Source organism: Erpetoichthys calabaricus, chromosome 6 (assembly GCF_900747795.2).
Source record: "Erpetoichthys calabaricus chromosome 6, fErpCal1.3, whole genome shotgun sequence".
NCBI classification, from domain to species: Eukaryota; Metazoa; Chordata; class Cladistia; order Polypteriformes; family Polypteridae; genus Erpetoichthys; species Erpetoichthys calabaricus.
The window spans coordinates 172,360,346-172,384,409 of NC_041399.2; the positions used below are offsets into that span (position 1 = coordinate 172,360,346).

The following is a 24,064-nucleotide window of genomic DNA, read 5'->3' on the forward strand; positions in this document are numbered from 1 at the left end:
AATTTGACGAAAGTATACAGTTGAGTTTTATTCTGTGTAATGCTGTCACACACAAAAGATGTAAAGTACAGGAACAAAAATACAATGAGGACCATATTACATTGTGCCTTTCTGACATATCAGCCCACCATATTTTATACTAACAAAATAGACACATTGTTTACTGTACCTGAATATATTTGGAGAATATGTCTGCTTGGAATATACATTGTTCTGTTTACCTACACTTACTTCGCTGTATTTTGAAACACAAAAGTTTACTTGTACTCTGAAAAACTTTGCTAGACACATTCTTACTGCAATATTAAACCAGGAAAACAAAGGACCACACAATGCACAATGGTTTGCTCAGCCAGTTATCTACAATACAAGGTTCCCCACTTTAGGAATATTTGCATATATGAAGAATCTATTAAAGTTTTCAAATGCATGTTGCAGGCACTAACACCTGATTGTTGACACCTCACCGCAGAATGGGTGGGGCTGGACGTTGGAGAGGCACTCACCGTCCTTATGGCAGGCAAGTAATTCAGTAAGATGCCTTTTCTTTATCACCCTCTGAACAGTTAGTGATTGTAGGGAAATTAAAGACTCTCCATCTTATTACTTAAAACTACTGCAGTTTAAGTGGTAAACATGACTATAGAGCATCTGATAATGCTAAACAGGCTATTAGTGTTCACACCATAAGAACATCCTAAACCCTCATCTTGTGGATTTGGATTTAACAATGAACAGGCTAATAACATTCACACTATAATAACAAAACCTAAACCCTCATCTTGTGGATTTATTAAAAAAATTCAAAAGTTACATATACTATATTTTCAGCACTACCATTTCCCTAAGGTTGAACAAGCAGTCTGCATCAAATTTCATTGTTGATTTATTTCATTTTATTTTGTGCTTTAAGTCAAAACCAGAAATGTACTGCCCCAAACAATAAACCCTTGAACACTCGTTTATGAATTCCTGTAATGCAAGTTACCACTTCTGCCTATGGCTGTTGGGATCTGGTGTAAATTCCCCAATCTGCCACTGTGTGGAGGCTGCATGTTTTCTTCATCTTGGTGTCTCTTCTGTCTGGTTTCCAAGATGGGATCTTGGAGCTGCCAATGAACACAACATTCACAAGTCCAAGTAATTGTGGGTGTGAGTAGGCATGTGATAGAATGGTGTGCTTTCCTGCCTTGGGCCCAGTTCTGTTAAAATAAGTTTTAAAATTCTATCAGTCTACAATGGAAAAACTGGTTTCCAAAAAATTATGTCTATCAACAATAAGCTTAATGTTACTGAAAAATGTGTCAAATAGTTTTACAAAAAAAATTGCACAGGGCTGCAATACATACATATTTATAAAAACATACACCATTGTACCTTTCTGCCCATGTTTGCACAAGTTTTCCTCTCACATTCTAACAAACTGTCAGTCCAAACAAACTGGCCCTGTTTGAGTGTATGTGCCCTCTGATACACAGGGGCACCCTCCGGGTTGGTTACCTACCTTGCAGGCAATGTAAACAAGTTATTGCGCTTGACTTTGGTCAAATGGAGTTCAATTCTGGATGGATGTTTAACATGTTATCTGACACTTAGAATTCAATTATTGCTGTTAAGTTGGTTATCTTAAAAGGACTGTAAATATATAGTGTAAATCTACATATTTGACTCCTGCTGGTAATGTTCCATCTTCTTGCTCTCCAATATCTACTGTTTCACATTGCCTAAGTGAATATTTAAATGAAAAATATATTAAATAAGAAAGTAATCATTTATTAAACGACACATTAAATAACTTGATTATTGTTACTGCTGAATCAACACTTGAGAAAGAAGAGTGGAGTCTGGAGGTCACAGCATAGCAGCAGCACTTAATAACACACAGGGACTTGGCCCCAATATAACTGTTTGGGAAATCAAATGCAGAACAGGCAAACACATAGAGTAAACAATGTTATTGCTTTAAACAGGCATATAATAAAAACAATATACAAGTCAAAAATCAAGCCTCGTATTTTTTCAAATCAAATCACTGTTTAGGCTTTCACAGGCTGAATTAAAAGTACAAACACGCTGCATCGCACCAGGGGGTAGTAGCTGTAAGGAATCTGAAAATTATTCCTATTTTGTGCAAGGATTCAAGTTGATTGTACTACATTAAAAGTAAATTGTAACCTACCGTGTATGAATTAAGTTAGTATTTTTTTTTTCAAACTATAAGAATGAATTTTTATAAAGAATATGTATTACTCATATTACTTAACAACAGTGTTAACAGTAAGAATAACAGTATATCATACTTTGACAAAATAGTAAATATTCATGGTAACATATATAAAATATTCATTTATTCATTTAAGTATTTTTAGGAAATGTGCATGTTCTTTTTCACACATATTGTACACGTTTATTGATCTTTTCTGTTTTTTTCTTACAGGAATTAAAAGGTAAACAGGTACGCTGCAAGATCTGAGGAATGTAATATAATTAAAGGTGAGAAGAACACAGCATATTTCTACCACTCACAAAAAGAGTGTTTCATTAATAAAAAGGCAGACAATTCAGAATCTCATCATAAATGTCTTTCAAACTTCACTTAAGACTCCTTACTTTCCACTTTCCGCAGCCATCCCTCTTTTTCCAACAAGATGTTCTTTTGGCAGGTACTCATCAATGAGCATTAGCAGGGGTCAGCAAATGATGCAGTATCTATGCAAAAATATTATATGCTTCAAAGCAAACCAGCCAAAGACCAAAGTGGCAAACTGTTTCTGTAAAAGTGATGATTATAAGTCAAGAGTTCATTTTCAAATATAAGCATAAAAAGAAAGCGATGTGGTAAAAAGAAAAAAATGCTGCCCCAAACAATCTTTATTGCAGTCTGTGTATTCGCTTTCCTCTTACACTTGTATTAGTCTTTTGTTGTCAGGGTCTGACTATTGGCTAGTCTGTTTTATGGCAGTAAAGGTCTTTTAAAGCTTTGAGTTCCTCGATAAGTGTCTTGTTTTGGTTTTCAAGTACAGCCACTCGGTTTTCAAGGCATTTGACGTATTCTTTCTTCTTTCTGCGACATTCCCTTGCAGCTTCTCTAAAAACGAATAAACACAAAATAAGAAATAAAAAACATACACATACATATATATAAATATACGTATAAATCTGTAAACAGCAGTTCACAGTATAAACATTTAAGTGAAAATTCCTTATAAATCATATAGCAACACAGGATATTCAAGATGCTTTAGGAGTTCTCCAGGTTTAACTTAACTATAATGCCAAAACAATTAAGAATAAAATTTGTGGAGGTAACATTTTTCATTTGCTGTACCTGTTTTTCAAGAGCCTCAGTTCCCTTTTCCGTGTTGCTTCCTCTGCAACTTGCTGTGGACTGTGTATTGATCCAGGTGAGGCTGCCATTACAACTCCCTGGGGCAGATTTGAAGTTGGGGTACGAATCTGGTAAGCTGGCATATCACCTGAAGCTAAAGAAGAAAAAAAAATACACAAAGTTTAAAAAGTTTCTCTCTTTGCTGTTTAAATTGTAATATCTATTGAATCTCAAATTCATGAACTACAGTCTTAGTTTTTAAGTTTACATGGTTAAAAGAATCAAATTAAATACGTTCTTATACAGGTTATTATGTAATACATATAATAACATGTTTATTTAAATCAAACATAACAGAGGGATCCATTAACTCTGTCTCATCTGTCCACAAAATCAGTCTAGTAACTAAAATAAAAATGGTCACAGACATTCATTTGCTTAATTTCTTCTGAGAGCTCTGCTCCTGGTGCCTTAAAAACATACATCTAAGTTTTTCAAACATAAGCCATAAAATGTCAGAATATGTGTGAAATATTAATTAATATGATAATTTCTAATAAATGTAAGTATACTAAATACAAAATCAATCAGGTATTGTTAAGCAAAATTTAACCATTAACGTGCAAAAGAAACTTTCACTGTTATTAGAAAAAGGTTTTCTAATTAAAGTATTTATACATTAAGACTGACAATAGAACAACCTGATCTAATTAATTTGTATAAAAATTATATATACAGTATATACCTACATTTGCCTAGGCACATGTACATGGCAACCCACGGAGTAGAAACAGTTTGATGTTATTAAAGTTAAGCAAATAAACTGTCCATAGCAGTTTCTATTGATCTTGTAGTAGAGAAGAAAATTTTACAGAAGTGTCAAAACTATCTATTACTGAAATACCCGTTTCTTATATACCATATCCCTCTTATCACTCTGGCTTAAACTAGTGAACATCAACTAGGATTGCTCTAACAGTCAGAACTCATATCAAAACCCAGTCCTAGCATTATGAAACATAACAAGCTACAAAAAAGGAAAACCTCCACAAAAGTAACTGTTTGCACTCTGCCCTTCACTATTAATTCAACTTGTATCTCTAACATCTGTCCTTACCAAGAAAACTGAGTTGAATTACTCTGGGCCACAACCAAAGGCTGTACTTTTTGGTTGTACTTTATTTGTCTCTTTTATGTATAATTTCTAGTTGATTTAACATTATTTACAATATATGTTTAACAGTAAATCTTGAGTGCATTAAATTCTATATAAACTCCTCTGTTATTCTTCCATCTTATTTTTAGCCTAAATTTTATTAGAGATATGCAGTGGTTAGAGCCTTATCAAGGCAGCATCAAAGATAAGACAAGGACCAACCCTAAAATGATGTCAGTTTATTGTAGGACACACTCACTCACTCACACACACACAAACACTTAAACAAGTCAATGGCATCAATTAACTTAATCTGCAGGTCATCTAGTTGTAGAAAAAAACTGGAATGACTGGAGGGAAAAAATGAGATAAACATACACACACGCACTAACAAGATGAGAACAAATTCTATGTAGACTGTAACTAACTCAGATGAAAACTCTCTCTCTGAAACCTTATGGTGACATCACAAATTCATGTGTCTCAATTATGCATTGACAACCTGAAGCAAAACATTAACTATTATATAAATTAGTAATGGATAAAACATTCTTAGCTGATTTATGGTTCCTAACATTTTTATCTTTTTCCATCATGTTCTTTTAAATGATTTTAAGAGTTATGCAGGTGAAGTGACTTCCTCATACTCATACTGTGTACAGTTTCAGGATTTGTTTCCACAATCTCAGGGTTTGAAGCCTCAAGTAACACTGCCTGCCAACCATTTTGTACATTAAAGTCCAGGAGTAGATTAAATGTATCCCCCAAATCTGTGAACTGAATAAAAACATGCTTTGCTACTTTGAAGAAACCAGACTCAGCCAAAGAAATCTCAAAGCTTTCATGCAAGTTGAAAGAAGCTAAAGGCACAGTGTGCTGGCAGCTCTTATAATAAAAAAAAAATTAAAAAGCGGTTAAAAGTGCACAACTAACATGCTAGTAAAGTCTGGATTACTTATAAATTGCACATTTGAGTATAACTTTACTTAAATGTACACTAATCTGTACATTAATATGCAAGAGAACAGATTAGTTAATGATTGGTTTCGACTTCTAAAGCTGTAAAATCCAAAATCCCTTCAAGAAAAGCTCAAAAGCTAATGATTAATTCAGTAGTCAGTGGCCCCTTTAAAAAGGAACTGCCTGTAATCACAGCTAGACTGGAGACTGACGTCAATGCACATGCAGCTTGCCGCTTAACATTTACATTTTCCCTGCTTAGGTCTGATTCCAGGAAACACAGTGACGCGAGCACTGAGCACAGATCGAGGAGGTGCTGTCACCGCCAACACTGAATGAGCACTTCCACAAGAGCACTGTCTGCCAAGATTAACCAAACCAGCTTAAAAGGAAAAGAAAAACTGCAAATTACATTTAAAAAAACAAAACGAAAATTCTCCTCTTGCTCAACTGGCAGCATGGGTTATTTTCTAAAGAGAATATCTTAAACTTTAAGCCTTCTGCTTTTTTTAAGCCTTTTTTTACATTTCTAACACAGCTATTAGTCCAAAGAGCATGTGTACACATCCACATTTTAGACAGAAACAAACCTGAGTACTTATAAAATATAAAACAATGCAGAAAAGTTACTTCAGTAAAATACTGTACAAATGCACACTGTCAACAAGGAAGGGCAGGGGAACTGAACAAACACAGCAAAAAGACAGGAGGGGTGTGTGTAAAAGGATTAAAAAAAAAACAAAACAAAAAAAAACCAACCACAGCAAACAGATAGCAAAACAAACAAAATTGTTATACTGTACCTGCATCTGTCTCATCTCCTGTTACTGCCATATTTCCAATTCAATACAAAGCAGCTCTCTCTCTGGCTCTTTTCTAGACGAACTGCTTCTAATAAGCAAGTATGTGTAGGATTACAATTAAGGGCATTGACATCATAATGACATCACTGGCCTTCCCAAGTCAATAACATCATTTGTGAATGAAGCGGGCACCCCTCCCCCTAGACACTGAACTCAGATCAGTAGTGAGAAGGAGCTACAGCCATACAGTATGATTACACCGTTCTCATGCTGACACAAAAGGAAATGATCCTGTCTTCTTTTTACAGGTTCAGCCTTAACACCAAGTAAAGCTCCAACTCCAATCACAAATCCTATACCAATAAAAGTGTTTAAACCAACTTAAAATCCATTGTTATCTCCTGTATGCTTTTTTTATATAACTAACTTCAAATGAAGTATTTTAAGCTGTGGTCCAAAACAAAATAATAAACTTTTCAGTCATTATTTAATCTAGGCACCTGCAGGATGGTATATTTCTACTTGATTTAACTATTTATCATGTCTTATACTGACAGGGTTAATCAGTATGTTTAAGAACAAAAAAGCAATACAGCAACATGAGCTGTAAATCACAACTGCACAATTCTTTGTGCCCTTTTGTGTATTGATGCTTTATTTAATGGCTTAATTGGAGTAAAAAATACAGAAAAATGCTTCCAAAGTAAAACTACCTACCATCCACCTAATTTTAGATTTTGAAGAGTGGAAAAACATGAAAATTAAATTTTCTGAACCAGCGTTTTCCAGTATAAGGTCCTTCTCGTAAAGAGAACCAATTTTACTGAACTGTATATTCCTTACCTCAGTATTTATTTTAGCAGTAATATATTTGAAATGTTTTGCAGGCACATACAGTCAAAGTAAAAAGTATGTGGACCCTTTGGAATTATCTGGTTTACTGCATGAATTGGTCATAAAATGTTATCTGATCTTCATCTAAGTCACAAGTACTGATATGCACAATGAGCTTAAGCCAATGACACACAAAACATTCTACTCTTTCATGTCTTTATTTTACAAACGCATTCAGCGTTCACAGTGGTAGTGGAAAAAGTAAGTGACCATTGTGATTTAATAACTGGTTGACCCTCCTTTGGCAACAGTGACCTCAACCAGGTGCAGATCAGACCTGCACATCGTGCAGGGGGGGAATTTTAGCCCATTCTTCCCTGCAGAACTGCCTTAACCCAGCCTCTTCTGAGCTTAAGTTGATGGACAGACACCCTCACATTATCCTGGAGAATTTGTTGATAAAACTTGTGAATTCATTTTCCCCTCAATGATGGCAAGCTGTCCAGGCTCTGATGCAGCAAGGCAGGCCCAAATCATGATGTTCCCTCCACCATACTTTACTGTAGGGATGATGTTTTGGTGTTGATATGCAGTGCCCTTTTCACGCTAAATTAAGTTCTGCTTGTTCCTCCCAAATAGTTCAATTTTGGTTTCATCACTCCACAAAACATTTTCCCAGTACCGTTGTGGAGTGTCCAATTGCTCTTTCGCAAACTTCAGGTGTTCAGCAATGTTCTTTTTTGATAGCAGTGGCTTCCTTCTTGGTGTCATGCATGGACTCCTTTTTTGTTCAATGTTTTGCGTATAGTTGACTCATGAACAGAGATGTTAGCCAGTTCTAATGACTTCTTGAAGTCCTTTGCTGTCACTCTAGGGTTCTTCTTTACTTCACTGCTGACTTTGTGTTGTGCTCCTGGGGTCATCTTGGCAGGGCGCCCACTTCTATGCAAAGTAGCCACAATACCAAATTGTCTCCATTTATAGACAACTTGCCTAACAGTAGACTGATGAATATCTAAAATCTTTGAGATGACTTTGTAACCCTTTCCAGCCTTATGTAGATTAACAATTCTCGATCGTAGCTCTTCAGACAGCTCTTTTGTACGAGGCATGATTCCCATCTGAATATGCTTCTTGTCAAAAGGTCAAACTCAAACTTTATAGTGTTTTTTTATCAATCAAAGTAATTCTAGGCCACACCTCTGAACTCGTTTCATTAAATGGACTCCAGGTGTGCTAAATTCGGACTGCAATGAGCTTTTTAAAAAGTCATTAGCTTAGGTTCACTTACTTTTTCCAACCTTCACTTTCACAGTTTGAATGACTTATTCAATATGGTCAAAAATTCTCTGAAAATGTGTGTATCTTTAGTTATTTGAGACTGTGTTTGTTCAAGATACGACCATGTTTTATATGGGAATTAGACATAAATATAGATAATTCCTAGGGGTTTACATACTTTTTACTTTGACTGTATATTACCAACACTGGTTTACTTTGAGCATGATTAGTCCTTGGGAATTAACATTTTTACCATCAGTTTCTTTTGCTTCTGTGCATGTTTCCAGAATAGTCAGTTACACTATATTAATGAACAAATTTGCACACCCTTTTGAAAAACTTTTGCTTTCTCATTATGGCTTATCAAATGGAGATTGGGAACAAATGGCAAATTTATCCATCATTTTAAATTAAATCTACAACAGCAGAAAGTGAAAGGGTATCACACAGTGTGTGTGTGTGTGTATATATATATATATATATATACACACAAAATATACACACACGCACACACACACACACACACACATATATTACCAGTCAAAAGTTTTAGAACATTTCAGTCTTTCCAGTTTTTCCTTCACATTTAACCAGCTGAAATGTAATGAATGATCTAAAATGGTGAAAAGGTAAGCAGTCAACTGCCAGAGGTTTACATTTAAAGTTTAGGTTATCAAAAACTGAAAAAAAGGAAATATCAGAATATTACAAATGAGGGAACCACTAATAGATTACAACCTACAGATGTTCTGCAGCAATTAAAGTAAACTTGCACAGGTGTCCCAACTTCTGTGGATTACTTAAAAAACTCTGTCTTAAAGAAGAGTTGGAACAGACTGTGTTACTACAACCTCTGAAGTACTGCTGGGAAAATATTCTAGTAATAATAGAAAGAAAACAACAATTAACAAATGAAATGAGACAGAGCATCCTTATAGGCCTTTCATTTAGAGAAATTGCAAAATAAATCCAAGTGTCACTGAGTACTGTGTCCTACTCAACATAACAGCTTCAAGAACAGCTTCAAGCACAGCTTAACAGTTGACAAAAAAAGCAAGTCTCAGTTTCTACTGTAGAGAGGAATCTTTGTGCTGCACGTTTGACAGAGTGAGTGGCAGTAATAAAGCCATTCCTTAAAGGACAAAATAGGGCCTTGAAATACCGGCTGTGGACTAATCCAGACTGGACAAATTCTCCTTTTCATAATAGAAACTGGGACTTGCTTTTTTCAACCACTGTTATCCCATGTTTGAAGCTTTTGTGTTATGAGGTGCCTATCAACCAAGCTGGTGACCTTCAGAAACTTGTCATCTGATTGGGTTGTGACTTTGGGTCTTCCAGATTCTTCCCGTCAGAGTTTCCACTTTAGGTCATTCAATACTTATAAGATACTGGCTGTGATACTTGGCCTTGCCTGGGAAATTTCCTAAGACAATGGGCCTAAGTTATAGTGTCTCTGGCTAGATACAATTGTCTATGAGTAAAACACTCCTGCCACAGATCAATTCTTGTTTTTCCTGGAGACTTGGCTTTTGTTGATAATCACTGCAAAACACAGTTTTAAAGTAAACAGTATTCTATTGAATTGAAAAGGGCAATAAATATGAGTAATGGGAATCTGGGGTATAAATATAATTGTAGCACATCTTATAAAAATGGAAACTTCAATCAGACTTAAATGTAACACTTTGATTTAATCTTGTGCAGTTCTAAAGACTAGGGGGTTAGATCAAAAGCAGTATAACACTATACCATGGTTCACTTTAACTTGTTATATATAGCATTGACATTTACAAACTACACAATTAGGTGGCCCATGCAATGAATTGAATGCTTTAATTGGAGTACACAACTGTGACAAAATTAGTGATTGATGATTATTGCCTTGATATTATAATTGTGATAATTCATTTCAGTTAACAGTAAAATGAAAAAGCACCTTGTCTTGCCAAATGCATATCCTCTACTCTGTGAACACACAGTGCAACCTTCACTGTGCAAGGAACTAATACACAATTGTTAAATAGTGGATTAGTTCAAAAATGTAGTGTTTAATGTTTCTTTTTTATTTGTCGGATAAATATAACGCAAACATTCCTCATTTTTTCTAAAATTAACGTTCCTTCTGAAAAAACACCCATTACCACTACTCACAATTCACAAATGTAAAATTTGGAAAATGTTAAAACATAGGAATGTTAAATGGAGGTTCTGCTGTATTAAGAAAACAAACGTTGCATTTATATGTAAACATTAAAGTACATGATAAAATATTAAATGACAGTATCACAAGATTAGGAAGGTAATGTAAACACTACCTGATAGTTCAGGTATACTGGTATATAAAAGCATTAAATAGCACAATATTAATATACAATAAGCTTGAGAAGCATTTTCATCGCAACACTGTTACATGCTGCTTTCAGACTTGAGCAAAGCAATCTGACTTTGGAAGAATAGCTACGGGAGGGGATGACTTCTCTTACCCTGAATAATGATCATTTTTAAAAACCTTTGTTGCACAAAGTTTTAATCAGAGCTTTGTCTATTGATAATCAAAACAGGGATGACTATTGTTATCTGATTTTACTTTTGACATGCGTTAGCATAAACATGTCACGGCCTTAATGTTACTGGAACTTAGTGCTGCTTGCTTAACTTACATGCACTCTTCATACTGGACAATGTGGTTGAATTTTAAATGGCTGTATAAAGGTTTGCCTGCAGTGGTTTAACAGTTTGCACAGTACATTTTTGAAAACAAAATATTTCCAAATTACACATGATTTTGGACATAAACATCTAAAAATTGTCAGATGATCTAGGTTCAACATTAATTTTACTCCTTAATATGTCTGAAAGTTGCTGCAAATAAAATGGAATATATCAACATGTTTTTAAAAGAGGTTGTCAGGGATCAAACTTGTAAAAATCTGTTCACCATTTCACACATAGTTTGCCCTATAATTTGAGTACCTCTACCAAGATGAAAGCTGTTATGCATCTAAGAGTGCCAGTAGTCAACATTAAAAAAATAGCGCCTGCTAATTGTTGAGCTTTGCTAAACTTTCTTTTTCTTTCTACAATGTAATCAAATATCTTTTTCCTGTCCAGGATCTTGCTCGGTCTTCAGTTGACCAAAACATATTAGTTACTGGTGTTATTTGTGTGGCCTGTCAATCGCTTCTGCTGCATCTTCCATTTGCAAAAAGCACACTTCTCAGTGCCGAGCTTGCAGGTTAGCTTTATGTTAATATATATTGACAAAAAAAAGTGGTAGCTAATTAATTTCTATAATGTCACCGAATTTCAATAAAATTTGTCAAGGCATTTTGGAGATTTTGGGGTGTTTAGTTTTTCTGTTGTGTGTGGGGGTTACTCCTAAATATTGATATACTGAAATGTTTTTAGCACTTACCTAAGTGCCCTGAATGTACCACCCTGCCAAATTTCAGCTTGTTAGCTAAACAAGAAATAATGTTTTTCTTAAGTGAGTCAATTTTACAATTTATTATATATATATATATAATTATACATACACACAGTATATATAAGAAGTTGGGAGGATACCTTACCTGGACGGGAAAACCCCAAGTGGACAGAAAGGCACCATGGCAGAGAGAGAGAAGGATGTTTTACTGGGACAAAGCTCCCCAAATGGATGGTCGGACAGCCCAACCAATAGAGAAGAAGGTTCCTTACCCGGGCAGGTAGCCACAGATAAATGGACAGGTGTAGCACCATCACTGGCTGGGATAGAAGAGGAGGTCAGGCAAAGACTTTCTCCGGGGGATGTTTATTTCACCCCAGTCGGTAGATGGCAACAGCCCTCAATATCAGTGACCATTTGGGTAACAGCTGGGAATTGCAGTCCAGCAGTGCAGGGGTATGTGGGTGCCACAAGAGGGTGCTGCAGGGAGATGTACTCCCTGTTATGTGGGACTTCAATGTGACCTGGAAGTACTTCCAATGGGCAACAGCCCTGGCCAGAGAATCATTCTAATTATTTTTCAGACTCCTGCCTCTTCAGCACTGAAAATGCCACTGTTAACTCATCATTTTACAACCCACCGGGACAAGATCATGACGACAAGCACTCCAGCAGATCTAGCTACATAAATCTTGGGACGCTATTCAATGAGGATAGTTGCATGGGGACTCCCGGGGTGCCTGTGAAAATCAACATGGAAACTGGAATGACAAGCCGCCAGTGTTGGACGAATACCCAGCCAAGCTTCAAACAAAAAAACGGGCAAGTCTCTCTCCAATTTCTCCTAGGTATGATCAGATGGAGCAGGATGAATGTTCCAATTCCGGCCGCAAAATTCTAGCACCGAGATGAATCAGTCCCATCCATGATCATCAGCATTGTTGGAACCTCAGACGGAAGTTGCTGTCATATCTGACTCGGTGGTTGTTGACAAAAATGCATGAAGCCTTTGCCAACAACCCACGGAAAAACCCAAAGAGCTGATTGATCTGGGAAAGCTTAATGAACTGTTGGAGCCACTGAAGTTGCTAATTTCAGCCCTGGGCACCACAGAAACTGCCATTAACACTGCACAGTAGGAATAAAGGAGTGCAGTGTGAAATATACCCAGAGAAAAGTGATGGGAATCCAGTAACTCTCACTCTGACAATTATAATGTCAAAGTCGTCCCTGCTTGAACCTCCAGTCCTTGAAGCTACAACTCAGGCTGTGGATTTCAGGCTGGAAAAAGAAAAGGGAACACAGCACAAAATGGACCCTGATGAAACTGAGGGGATCCTGCAACAATTTGTCCCAATTGTGCAGTTTAAAACTTTTGAAATCTTCCAGGGCTGTACCAAAAATCTCGGATGTGTGTACCCTGAGAGATGAGTTCCAATCTGGAAAGGAAATAGGGACACTGTGCGAAGGTATCCTGGGTAATGTGATTTGTGGGAGTATGTGCTACTTGACACCCAAACACAAAAATGAAAAGGGCAAGCTTAAGCCTAGTATGGTTAAGGCCACAAAGATGGTGAAGGGCCCGTCTCTGGTCAACAGAAGGTCCCAAACAATTCGGAGGCCATATAAGAAAACAGGAGATCAGTCAATTGGAAATGACTTGCCTAATGGGAGACAGCCAATCAGAGGTGTCAGCCCGTATCATGTGATGATCTGTCCAATCAAGGAGACTCATTGGAGTTATGATGAACAGGAAAAGGCAGGAATTAATCAGTTCCCCACCTGTTTTGATGATCTTCGAGGAAGGTGTTTTCTATGTTATAGGAAGAGACACTGATGGAGACAATGTCCCACTTGTTACCCCCATGTATCAGAAACGCTTTGAGGACAAGTGCTCCTACTGTTTCTTTTTGTCCATTCTGCAGGGATCAGGCTGTGCTTGTGAACTCTGGATGCCTGCCTCTGCACTGCACTTAACCCCTCAAAGGACTTGATGCTGCGCCCTGTTAGGCTCAGCTGAAGGGGGAGATATGTAGATGGCACACGGCATGGACAGGCATCCCAGCAAGGAGTTGGAAAGATAACTTACCGGCATGGGAAGCCCCAAGTGGATAGAAAAGTATTTAGGCCGAGAGAGGGAAGGATGTCATACCCAGACAAAGCTCCCCAAATGGATGGACAGACTAAAGAAAAGGGTTCCTTAACCAGGTGGGAAGCCCCAAATAAATGGACAGGCTTCCCAACCGGAAATGTGTAGCACTATCCCTGGCAGGGATTGAAAAAGAGGCAAGGGAATGACTGTCTCTAGGGGATGAAAATGGAGAAAAAATGAATCATATATCTTAAAATAGTCTTTTATTCTGGAGCTTTTAGCCCCTACCTGGTGTCATCATCAGAAGAAAATAATCAGACGTATTTTCAAGTTTAATATTCTTTATTTGTCACACACACACATTTATACAAGTACAACATGTACTGAAATGTGCCTTGAATCGACCCATGAGACTGTGCAATAAGTTGACAAATAAATAATTTTAATTAAAAAAGAAACAAGAATTTTAAATTAATTAAAAGAAACTTAAAAGAGTAGAACTAAGATGATACAATATATAAGGTAAAAAGTATGTATCCAAAGCATTGCAATTTTAAAAAAGATCTGAGGTGTGTTCAAATGAAACAGAATATCTACGGACTGTAAAGTGCAGTGTGCTACTTTGCTGGTTAAAATAGACTTAAATGACATGGCAGCAGCTGAGAAACAATGAGAGAGTTCAGTTGGTATTAATGAACATTTGAAAAAAATTGGGGTGGCGTTGACGTCTGAGGTTCAAACCCCATGAGGGGATGCAAAAGTCTGTACACCTGATTAGCCCCAATAAGGGCGAAACATGTGTTGTGTACTCTGTATTATTTGGCAGATACTGCCAAATCCGTATCTATGAAATGCTTCTCGTAATTGACAGGGTGTGTATATGGTGTGTGTATATTTTATTATATATTTTATATATATTATATATAATATATATACACACACACACACACAGACAACCACAAGTGAATTTTGTTTAAAACTGGGTGGAGACAATTAGGCTCACTAACTGTCACAGTTCTAAACCAATCTAATGTCTCATGAAGGTGTTGCTGAAAGCAGGGACAGTGATTTGAGGTGCAAAGAGTAATTGTGCTTTTGTCTTCCTGGTTTGAAAAGGTCAAACTTCTGATTATCATGGTCTACAGTCAAAAAGGCACATAACAAGACCCCTATTACTCATATAAATGTGCATCGTACGTTGCTGGGAGAAAAACATTTCTTTAACATCAGATTATAAATTGACAGACTAGTGGTCAAAGTGAGCAAACATTTTCACCAAGTTCTGTGTGTGCTTTTTGTTGTTCAGTTAAAGACGGCAGTATAAAAGTCTATGTAAGGTTGAAAGAACTGGCCGCAATGTTTGTGAAAATATGAATTGCAAAATATATATTTGAAATAAACGATGTGTCACATCCCATCAAGAGCATGGGAAAGGTGCTATATAAATAAAATCTATTATTATTATTAAGACGAGGTGAAAAGGACTGCCATTAAGAGAGTTGTTAACAAAGACCTACAATGTACCTAACAACAACAGTACAGGTACAGATGAGGCTGCACTTCCAAATGAATAACTATCGGTTATTAACATTACTGTGTAATGCAAACTGTCTAATTACTGTCTAATGTGAAATGCCAACAAGCCATGCCAGAATATAGGTGCAGCACTTCAACATGTAGGATATTCATAGACCACAATACTTACTTAAACTCTACTTGCTGTTGTTATACTATATAGTAATGAAATTGTCAAAATGACAGAAAAACACTGAGTATCTGCATTTGTCTCCACATGTGTCCGTTTCTTCTGTTGCTGCGCTCATTACAATATACACATTAATAATTAAATTTTAGTTTCCTTGTGCTACTGAGTTAATGAATTCATAACAATTTCAGCTTTTTATTTCTCTGAGCATTCATTTTTTTCCCCCCGCATATTTTGCTCTCCCTTTGAAACAAGTAGAAAGTCAGCAGCTGACTTTTTAGAAAAGCTTTTACAGTATCATTCTAACAACAATATGAATGTACCTTGCTTAATATTCTTTTAACCGAAATTTAGTTCAAAAGTTATAAAGTACAATGAGGTGAAAGTATAAACTTAATGGAAAACACACTTTAGTGTAGCTACATATAGCGGTTCAGAAATAATTCATTAAATATACAGCTGACAAGCTTGACTAACCCTTTTTTGCTACATGCTATAAACTTTGATTAGGATTACCTGGGTTTAGCCACACATCCTGGTGAATCAAAGGATGTATCCATCTCTTTAAACCAGCTCAATTTAATTTTAGGGTCACAGGGAGCCTTTAATCGCATGGAATCATAATAAACTAGTGTTTAAATGGCACTGATGCACAGGAATATTAATGAGAAGAAGCGAGATAAGAGCTTCTAGTCAAAAAATGGATGGTGTATGTAGACAATCCAAAATAGTTTTCATACTTTTATAAAACTGATTTTTTTAGTGCTATAGCCAAGACAATGGAACATTATTCTAAGACGAGGGTCAGGTCATAATGGTTGTGTCAGTCTCCTTGGGTATAAGTAATATCTGTCTTAGTAAAAGGATAAGTGTCTGTGTGTCCATCTGGTTGATATGTTTTTGGCATTCCATTAGATGATGAATCACAAGCATATGCAGAAATAAAATGCATTACATTTGTCATTCCAACATATGGCACATCACAAATATTTGTAGTAATTCATTTTATTCTACAAATCTTAGTGATGTGCCATCATTTGGAATGACAAATGCAATGCATTTTATTACTACATGCATTACAAAATACATTCCAATAGATATTGCACTGCAAACGTTAACAATGAAGTATACTCCGATTATTTAGATTTTATCTTATCTCAGATGGGTAAGCATAGCTGGTATTCATATAAAGAAGCTATAATAATAATAATAATAATAAACAAGCTATATCAAAAAACACATGCTATCAGTAAATTTGTAATTCCTCCTCATTCTCGTAATATGTACGTTTCCCTTTATTTTTTATATATATATATATATATATATATATATATATATATATATATATATATATATATATATTATATATATATATATATATATATATATATATATATAAAGGAAGCCAATAACATGTTTATAGTTGGACATGACAGGTTCACAAAACTGTAATAAATGCAATGTGACAATTAGGATTTAGAAAGCTGAAAAATCCACTGGGGGTCCAAGGGGGAATTTACTTGAGTAGCCCATGTCTGGCAATCCAATTACATTGAATCAGATTACACTGAGAACCCAGATCAGACTACTACATTTACTATATAATCATATTTGAATAGGATTTCACTTGCCAAGCAAATGTTAAAATATCTATAAAGTAACTGCAACCACTACATACAAGGTGTGAATCTTTCATTTAGACAACTGTTTCTAGTCAACCATGGATAGTTTATGTAGACAATCCAAAATAGCTTTCATATTTTTATACAACTGAGTAGCTTGATTTTATTTTGTGCGATAACCAAGAAAATACACCATTATTTTAAGATGGGGGTCAGGTCAAAATGGTTGTGTTAAGTCTCTTTGGGTATAAGTAATATCTGTCTTAATAAAAGGATAAGTGTCCATCCAGTTGCTATGTCTCTGTCATTCCATTAGATAATGAATCAAAAACATATGTAGTAATAAAATGCACTACATATGTCATTCCAACAGATGGCGCATCACAAATATTTGTAGTAATGCATTTCATTCTACAAATCTTAGTGATGCATTATCGATTGGAATGACAAAAGCAATGCATTTTATTCCTATATACATTACAAAATACATTCCAATAGATATTGCACTGCAAACATTAACACTGAAGTATACTTTGATTACTAAGATTTGAACTTATCTAATGAGTAGTACAGCTAGCATTCATAATAAAGGTTATAATAATAATAATAATAATAATAATAATAATAAACAAGCTACATCAAAAAGCACATGCGATCAGCAAATCTGTAATTCCTCCTCATTCTAATAATATGTACCCTTTACTAAATAAAAATAATTGTCAACCCATAACATGTTTACACTTGGACATGACAGGTTCACAAAACTATAATAAATGTAATATGACAATGAGAGTTTACAAATCTGTAAAATCCACTTTGGGGAGAAAAAAAAGTTTACTTGTGGAGCCTATGTCTGGTAATCCAATTACACAGAATCAGAAAACACAGATCAGACTATCACATTTACTAATTTCAATTGCCAATCAAATGTAAAACCTTCTCTAAAATAAACCATTTTGTATTTTAACAGACCTATACTTCAAATTTCATTATTTAGGTATAGAGTAAGATTTTTTTTTAGCTATGGTTTTACAATGTGTTTTTACTTTACTTTGCTTTATGAGAAATAATGTTTCAATTAATGAGGCAGTTACATGCACAAAACAAACACACATAATAAAGACACTTAAGTAAAGTTGATCTGGAAATGTATTAGTTAAAATAGAATTAACTTTATTTTAATTTTTAATTTAATTGTGAATTTCCCCTTGGGATTAATAAAGTATCTATCTATCGAATTGTAATTCACTGTTTCCTATTATGACATTCAAGGTTCATCCAGCTCTTTATACGAGGTTTACTCAAAACATTTTGCAGCACTTTCTATATTTCAAAGTTCACAAGAAGTACCTGCAACTTATTCTGTGGTTAATTTGAAACATTCTCCTTGCTATTACAGCACCACGGCACAATCCATTTCCTAGTACATGCACAGCTGGCAGTCAAAATGGTGATGTGCAAAGTAAACAAGTTATTTCTGAATTTCTTGTGCTAAAGTAGGAATAAGTAAGCAATGAACATTCAACAGGTGGTTGGAAAAAAATGGAGACCATTCTGTTGATGAGGGCACTGTAACAATTTAGGCTTCATGAATTGTGGGTTCTGAGAAAGGAAATGTGGAGCTGACTGAGACACCTTACTCTAACCAGCCAACTACAGCAGTCACCTCAGCATTGCTTCAAACTGATGACAAGCTTAATCGAGGACACTAACAGATTATCATAAGAAAATTTGCAACTAAGCTCTCATATCCAAGTCAAGTGTTAACTGCTTTACTGATGCCTAAGGATATACCAAAATGAGTGCATACTGGATTCCATAAAGCTGAAATGTTGAGCTGTGCTACCAAATTTGATGTTCCATTATGTGGCTGAGGGTGATGAAACACAGATCCATCAATTTGACCTGTATTCTGGATTAAGTTTAAGTAATCACCTTTCGACAAAACAATTAATAACCACATACAGGTTTGAAAACACAAGTAGTAATAACCTGTCCACACTATAGCCCCAAGCCTGATACTTTACATTTTCTCCTCTTTTTAGTTTTTAAAGTTGCCAGACATGGGAAGAGGTTTGAGTATAATGAAGTTATTAAAGAAAAGACTAGATTGGTAAATGAAAGGGGATACATGCTATTGTTTATTACTGGCACAAGACTGTTAAAGTTGATAGAGACTATTTAGAAAAATGAGACTGTGTCAAATTAGCAAGTGAAAACAATTCTATAATGAATTCCTAGCAATAAAAAATATGTTGCAAAACTTTCAGGGAAAACCTCACCTATCTTATTTACATTAAATATTCTTATTATACATACCTTGTACAACCACTTGACTTCCCGGTACAAAGAACTGCTGAGGCCCATCGCTTGCCTGAGCAGCATACTGAAGAATTGTAGCTCCAGGCTGCGAAGTTCCTGAGTTTGTCATGGTTAGGGTCTGGAGACCCTGAACACCATCAGATCCTGGATTGGCAATCTGGATTGCTCCTCCCTGGGTTATTGCAACTGCAACAATGATACAAAGTCTGAACTGTAAAGTGTCATATCATTACTTTTGCATGCAAAAATATTATACATGTAAGGGAAAATTCATGCAAGGCAACATTATTTTGGTATTTGTTACACTGTATTAATCCCTGGGTGTACTGTACATAAAATAAAATCAATTATAAGATCTTTGTTTTAGAAAATCTAAACAGGTATACAAAACTACACCAAACAGCTTCAATAAAGAAGAACTATTCTCTTTGCTGATCATATGGATGGAAAACATTTTTTTTTCTTCTTAACCCTGCACCTTCAGAAGAGATGTGCTGAAAGAAATCGATCAAATAATGCTTCTCGATTGAACACATTTTCTTCCACCCAGTGCAGACATTAGACCAAAAAAAAAAAAAAAAAAGCATATTTCAAAGGAGACTTGATGCAACACAGAAAAGCACCTGTATCAAGTGTAGCACACCAGTATTGTTGGGCAGGCTTTTTCCACCCTTTTGATGCATTAAAATTTATCTTTTAAAATGTTTTATTACATCGTCGTTACGATGCCAAGTGATTTTATTAACCCATATTTACACTGGAAATTCCTGAAATATCTAACATTGTTTACAGTTCCAGCATGAATCTGAAAGACATTTGGGCAAGCTAACTAACTTGCAAAAAAGCATACACAATGCAGATTTGTATAACAATAATAGGAGCGGAAAAAAATGCCATTCTAACAAAGTTAGAAGGATGTAAGCAACCATTTTATCTTTCAATGTTAAGCAGAAAATAAAGTTTAAAAACATGTAGATTTTCAAAGTGTAATATGTTCATTACAAATAAGTAACATTCTTTTTAGCAATTAACACTCTAACATTTTGTTAACTATACTATCCTCTTTAATAAAATCCCTGTGTGCGTCCAGGTGTCCGTGTGTGTGTGTCTTCTGGTGAAGTGCGCATGCGCGGGGCACGGTGCGATGCGTGATATTACTGTCAGAGAAAGTTAGAGGCGTTTTACGGAAATACAAACCAGTATTAATGAGAGAGCTGTGGTGGGTTGGCACTCTGCCCGGGATTGGTTCCTGCCTTGTGCCCTGTGTTGGCTGGGATTGGCTCCAGCAGACCCCCGTGACCCTGTGTTCGGATTCAGCGGGTTGAAAAATGGATGGATGGATTATTGCGAGAGGAAATTAAAGGTACACAATACAGTGACTCATATTACAGCCACATACAAGCCAGTATTACTGTCAGTGGAGATTAAAGGCATATTACTGACACGCACGCCTGTATTACCACCAGAGAAAATTAAAGGTATATTACGGACGTACAAGACAGTATTACTGTCACAGAAAATTGAAGACACACAATACACGGCGGCAGCCCATGAAGAACGGTCAGCTCAGCAAGTAAACATCAACAAAAGAAAGGCTGAAAGAAAGAAAAATCCGACCAACAAAAAGAATGAGGTCAAAGACCCTTGCCATTTAATATAGACTGTTCCTACTAATGTTTATGCACTACTGTTCTAGCGCCCGTTATTGTAACAGGCTAAATGACTAGTTAACTATAATAAAATATCAATAAAATAGTACAACTTTTAAAATAAGTTTTAAAATAATATTTTACATTGTGTTATATCCTGGGAATTGTTAATAACTGCTGATAATGGATGCCTAAACTGAAGTCTTGCCAATTATTCTTCCATTTGCACTTGAATTTTATTTAATTTTTTGGCAGAATGCTAGGGCACATATATCACACAAGAATAACTATAATCTGCTTACATTTAAAAAACTAACTGCAGTAAGTTCAACAGACCTAAGAAAAACTATAGGGATTAAACTTTCATTTATACCTTGTTAATTACACTATAATTACAACAAATTAACTGCACTAGGGGAAGCGATAATTAAAATGTCATCCCCTAAAGGAGAGGGACTCTATCCTGTTTTTAAGCTTTACTTATTATGCTTTTCTTTAGTAAGCTGCAACCATTATGTAGAAAGCTGTTTTTTTACTTATTTAAGGAGGTGCATGCTGCGCTGGAAGCATAATTCCCTGGCCAGTCTCATTTTAATTGAATAATCACCATTAGAAGGGAGCGGGTAGTTAATTACTGAACAGCCACAGAGACAGGTAGGTGTAATGAGGACAATAATGCTATAAAGTGCAGTGACTGGAACAACTGGGGGGTGTCAGTTTTTGGAGGGATCAGATAGTGAAAACTCAGTTTTGTGTAACAATTACTTAAAGAAAATCATTTTAAGGAATACATTTTAATAATTTGCTTTACTACTCTCCTGGTATTTTATATATTTTACTACTCAATTTGACTTCTATTGACTTGAACATTTTAATTATTTATGGATCTGTTTAATTTATTCCTTTGAAAATTTGCACAGTAAACTTTGTGCCTTTTTTGCACCTTTTAAAAAAAAAGACCTGTTTGTTTGTTAAACCTCAGTTTAACAAACTACTAGGGGGTCAACCTCCCATCTGAGTGTTGGGCACACCCTGGCATGGTGACCCTTGACACATCAGTCATTAACAAAAGGACCTTTGCTTAGCCTCAGAAGGAAAAGGCTGAGAATATGTTATAACGTGCAATACTTCTCCTAGATATGCTATATGGTGAATTTGTCCACACATCAGTTAATAATCATTCCCATTTTTATTACAAAGGGGGTGGAAGGCAGGAACTAGCTATGGACTGGGTTCTAGTTCACATCATTGCAAATGATGTAACTTACCATACACATGTAGACATGGCAACATAGGGATAATGTGCAACACTACACAGTTTGACATGGCTTGAATCTGAAACCACAAAGTCGAAGCTGTGGGACAGTAGTGCTAAATGATGTGCCAGCATGCTACCCTAATGTCCGTTAATGTACAATATGTTGTATTTGCAAATTAAACACATTTAACAGTGAAATTAACTAATACATCATAACTGTGTCAAAAACCATGTTAGTGGTCATTAAAAAGCTTTATTCTCTGATTCCACTTAAATAATAGCAGTGTGTGCCAATTCACAAATATCTGAACAGGTGTTATATCAGAATTAACTTTTTTTTTGTATCATTCTAGACTTAAGACCACTGATCAATCTATGCTTTGTCTCATTTGCAGACATGATTGTAATGTGATAAAGTGTGATGTTGGAATTAGCCAGTCATGTGATCAGTAATGAAATCCAAGAAACCATGCGCTTAGGGACACAAAATATGCATTTTTGTTTGTTGATTGACAGCCTTGAAAAACAGATCACGTTGGAGTTAGAAAAATAAGTTAGTTGGAAAAAAATATTTGGTGGAATTTGCCTCCTGCATAACACTGTACATTCAAGTTGATGAGCCACAGACTTATATTACAATGCAAATCCTTCATATATAGGGTGAGCAGCTGTCCCATACTGTTTTCTCGACAGTGCAACATTAAAAGTTTACATGTCCCCACTACTTTACGTACAATATACTACATACATTTGCCCATAAGTAAAAGATTCATGTTGTTGAAAAATTCTTGCTTTTCTTAATAACTGATCTTGCCTTTTGATGATGGTCACTGGAACACATGACTTTTACTATAAACTAATGTTTTGCATTAAAATCAGTAGGAATAATGGGAATTGTGTGTATAATTTCACCTTGCAGCACATCCTGTAAAAATGGGAGCTTCACTCAGATTTGAATACAACACTTTTTAAGATGAGTAAGGGTTTAAACTGATCAAAGCATGCGTTTTCTCTTGGCCTGTGTTGTACATTGAGCTTGAAATGGGCCAGTATGCCATCCCTGAACTTTTATGTTTCTGCTTTGTGAACCGAAGTGTAGTGGCATGTCATGGTTTCATCTACAGGAGGGACACCCCAGTTCTCTGCAAAGTGGTGCATACTTCACCCCCAAGCCCCCCCCCCCCCCATTTTTCACAGTATTTGCAAACAAGTGTGCTTGATAATCAAAGGGGGGGCAACATTGCACCACTTCATCTGATTTATATAGATTTTATAGTATATTACAATGAGTAAGAAAAGCCAACAAAGTACTTCATGTAATCAAGAAGGCCAATTGTTAATCACATAAACGTTTGTCCTTTCACTTTACTTTTGATATAGCAGCCTTCATTTACATAAAGCGGTAGCCTCATTTTTCTGTGCAATACCTTCTCTACACTCAGCTGAAAAAAGGCCTCAGTTCCAAAGAACAGTTCATTCGCTACAGCATTACTATCGAGAAACAAAAAAAAAAAAAACAAAAAAAACATGTCTTGGATACTTTTCTTTTTTCTATAGCGTCACCAAATTTCACCAAATCAGTCAATACATTTTTGAGATTTTGGGGATTTAGTTTTTCTATTTC

General features: G+C 35.6%; 1 protein-coding gene across 2 annotated transcripts in view; it reads right to left on the bottom strand.

Annotated features, from left to right (window-relative positions):
* Positions 1-1,757: 1,757 nt before the first annotated feature.
* LOC114653665 (cAMP-responsive element modulator-like) overlaps positions 1,758-24,064 on the bottom strand; it is a 59,114-nt gene continuing 36,807 nt past the window's right edge. Inside the window, exons 6-8 of one of the 2 annotated variants that reach the window (XM_028804112.2) lie at positions 19,531-19,719; positions 3,329-3,482; positions 1,758-3,088 (exon numbers count right to left, since the gene is read on the bottom strand). In XM_028804112.2, the coding sequence (XP_028659945.1) occupies positions 2,944-3,088; positions 3,329-3,482; positions 19,531-19,719 (488 nt within the window). In that variant the 3' untranslated portion in view covers positions 1,758-2,943. Of the gene's footprint in view, positions 3,089-3,328; positions 3,483-6,247; positions 6,376-19,530; positions 19,720-24,064 lie in introns of those variants that run through there. The other variant, XM_028804114.2, reaches the window with a different exon arrangement.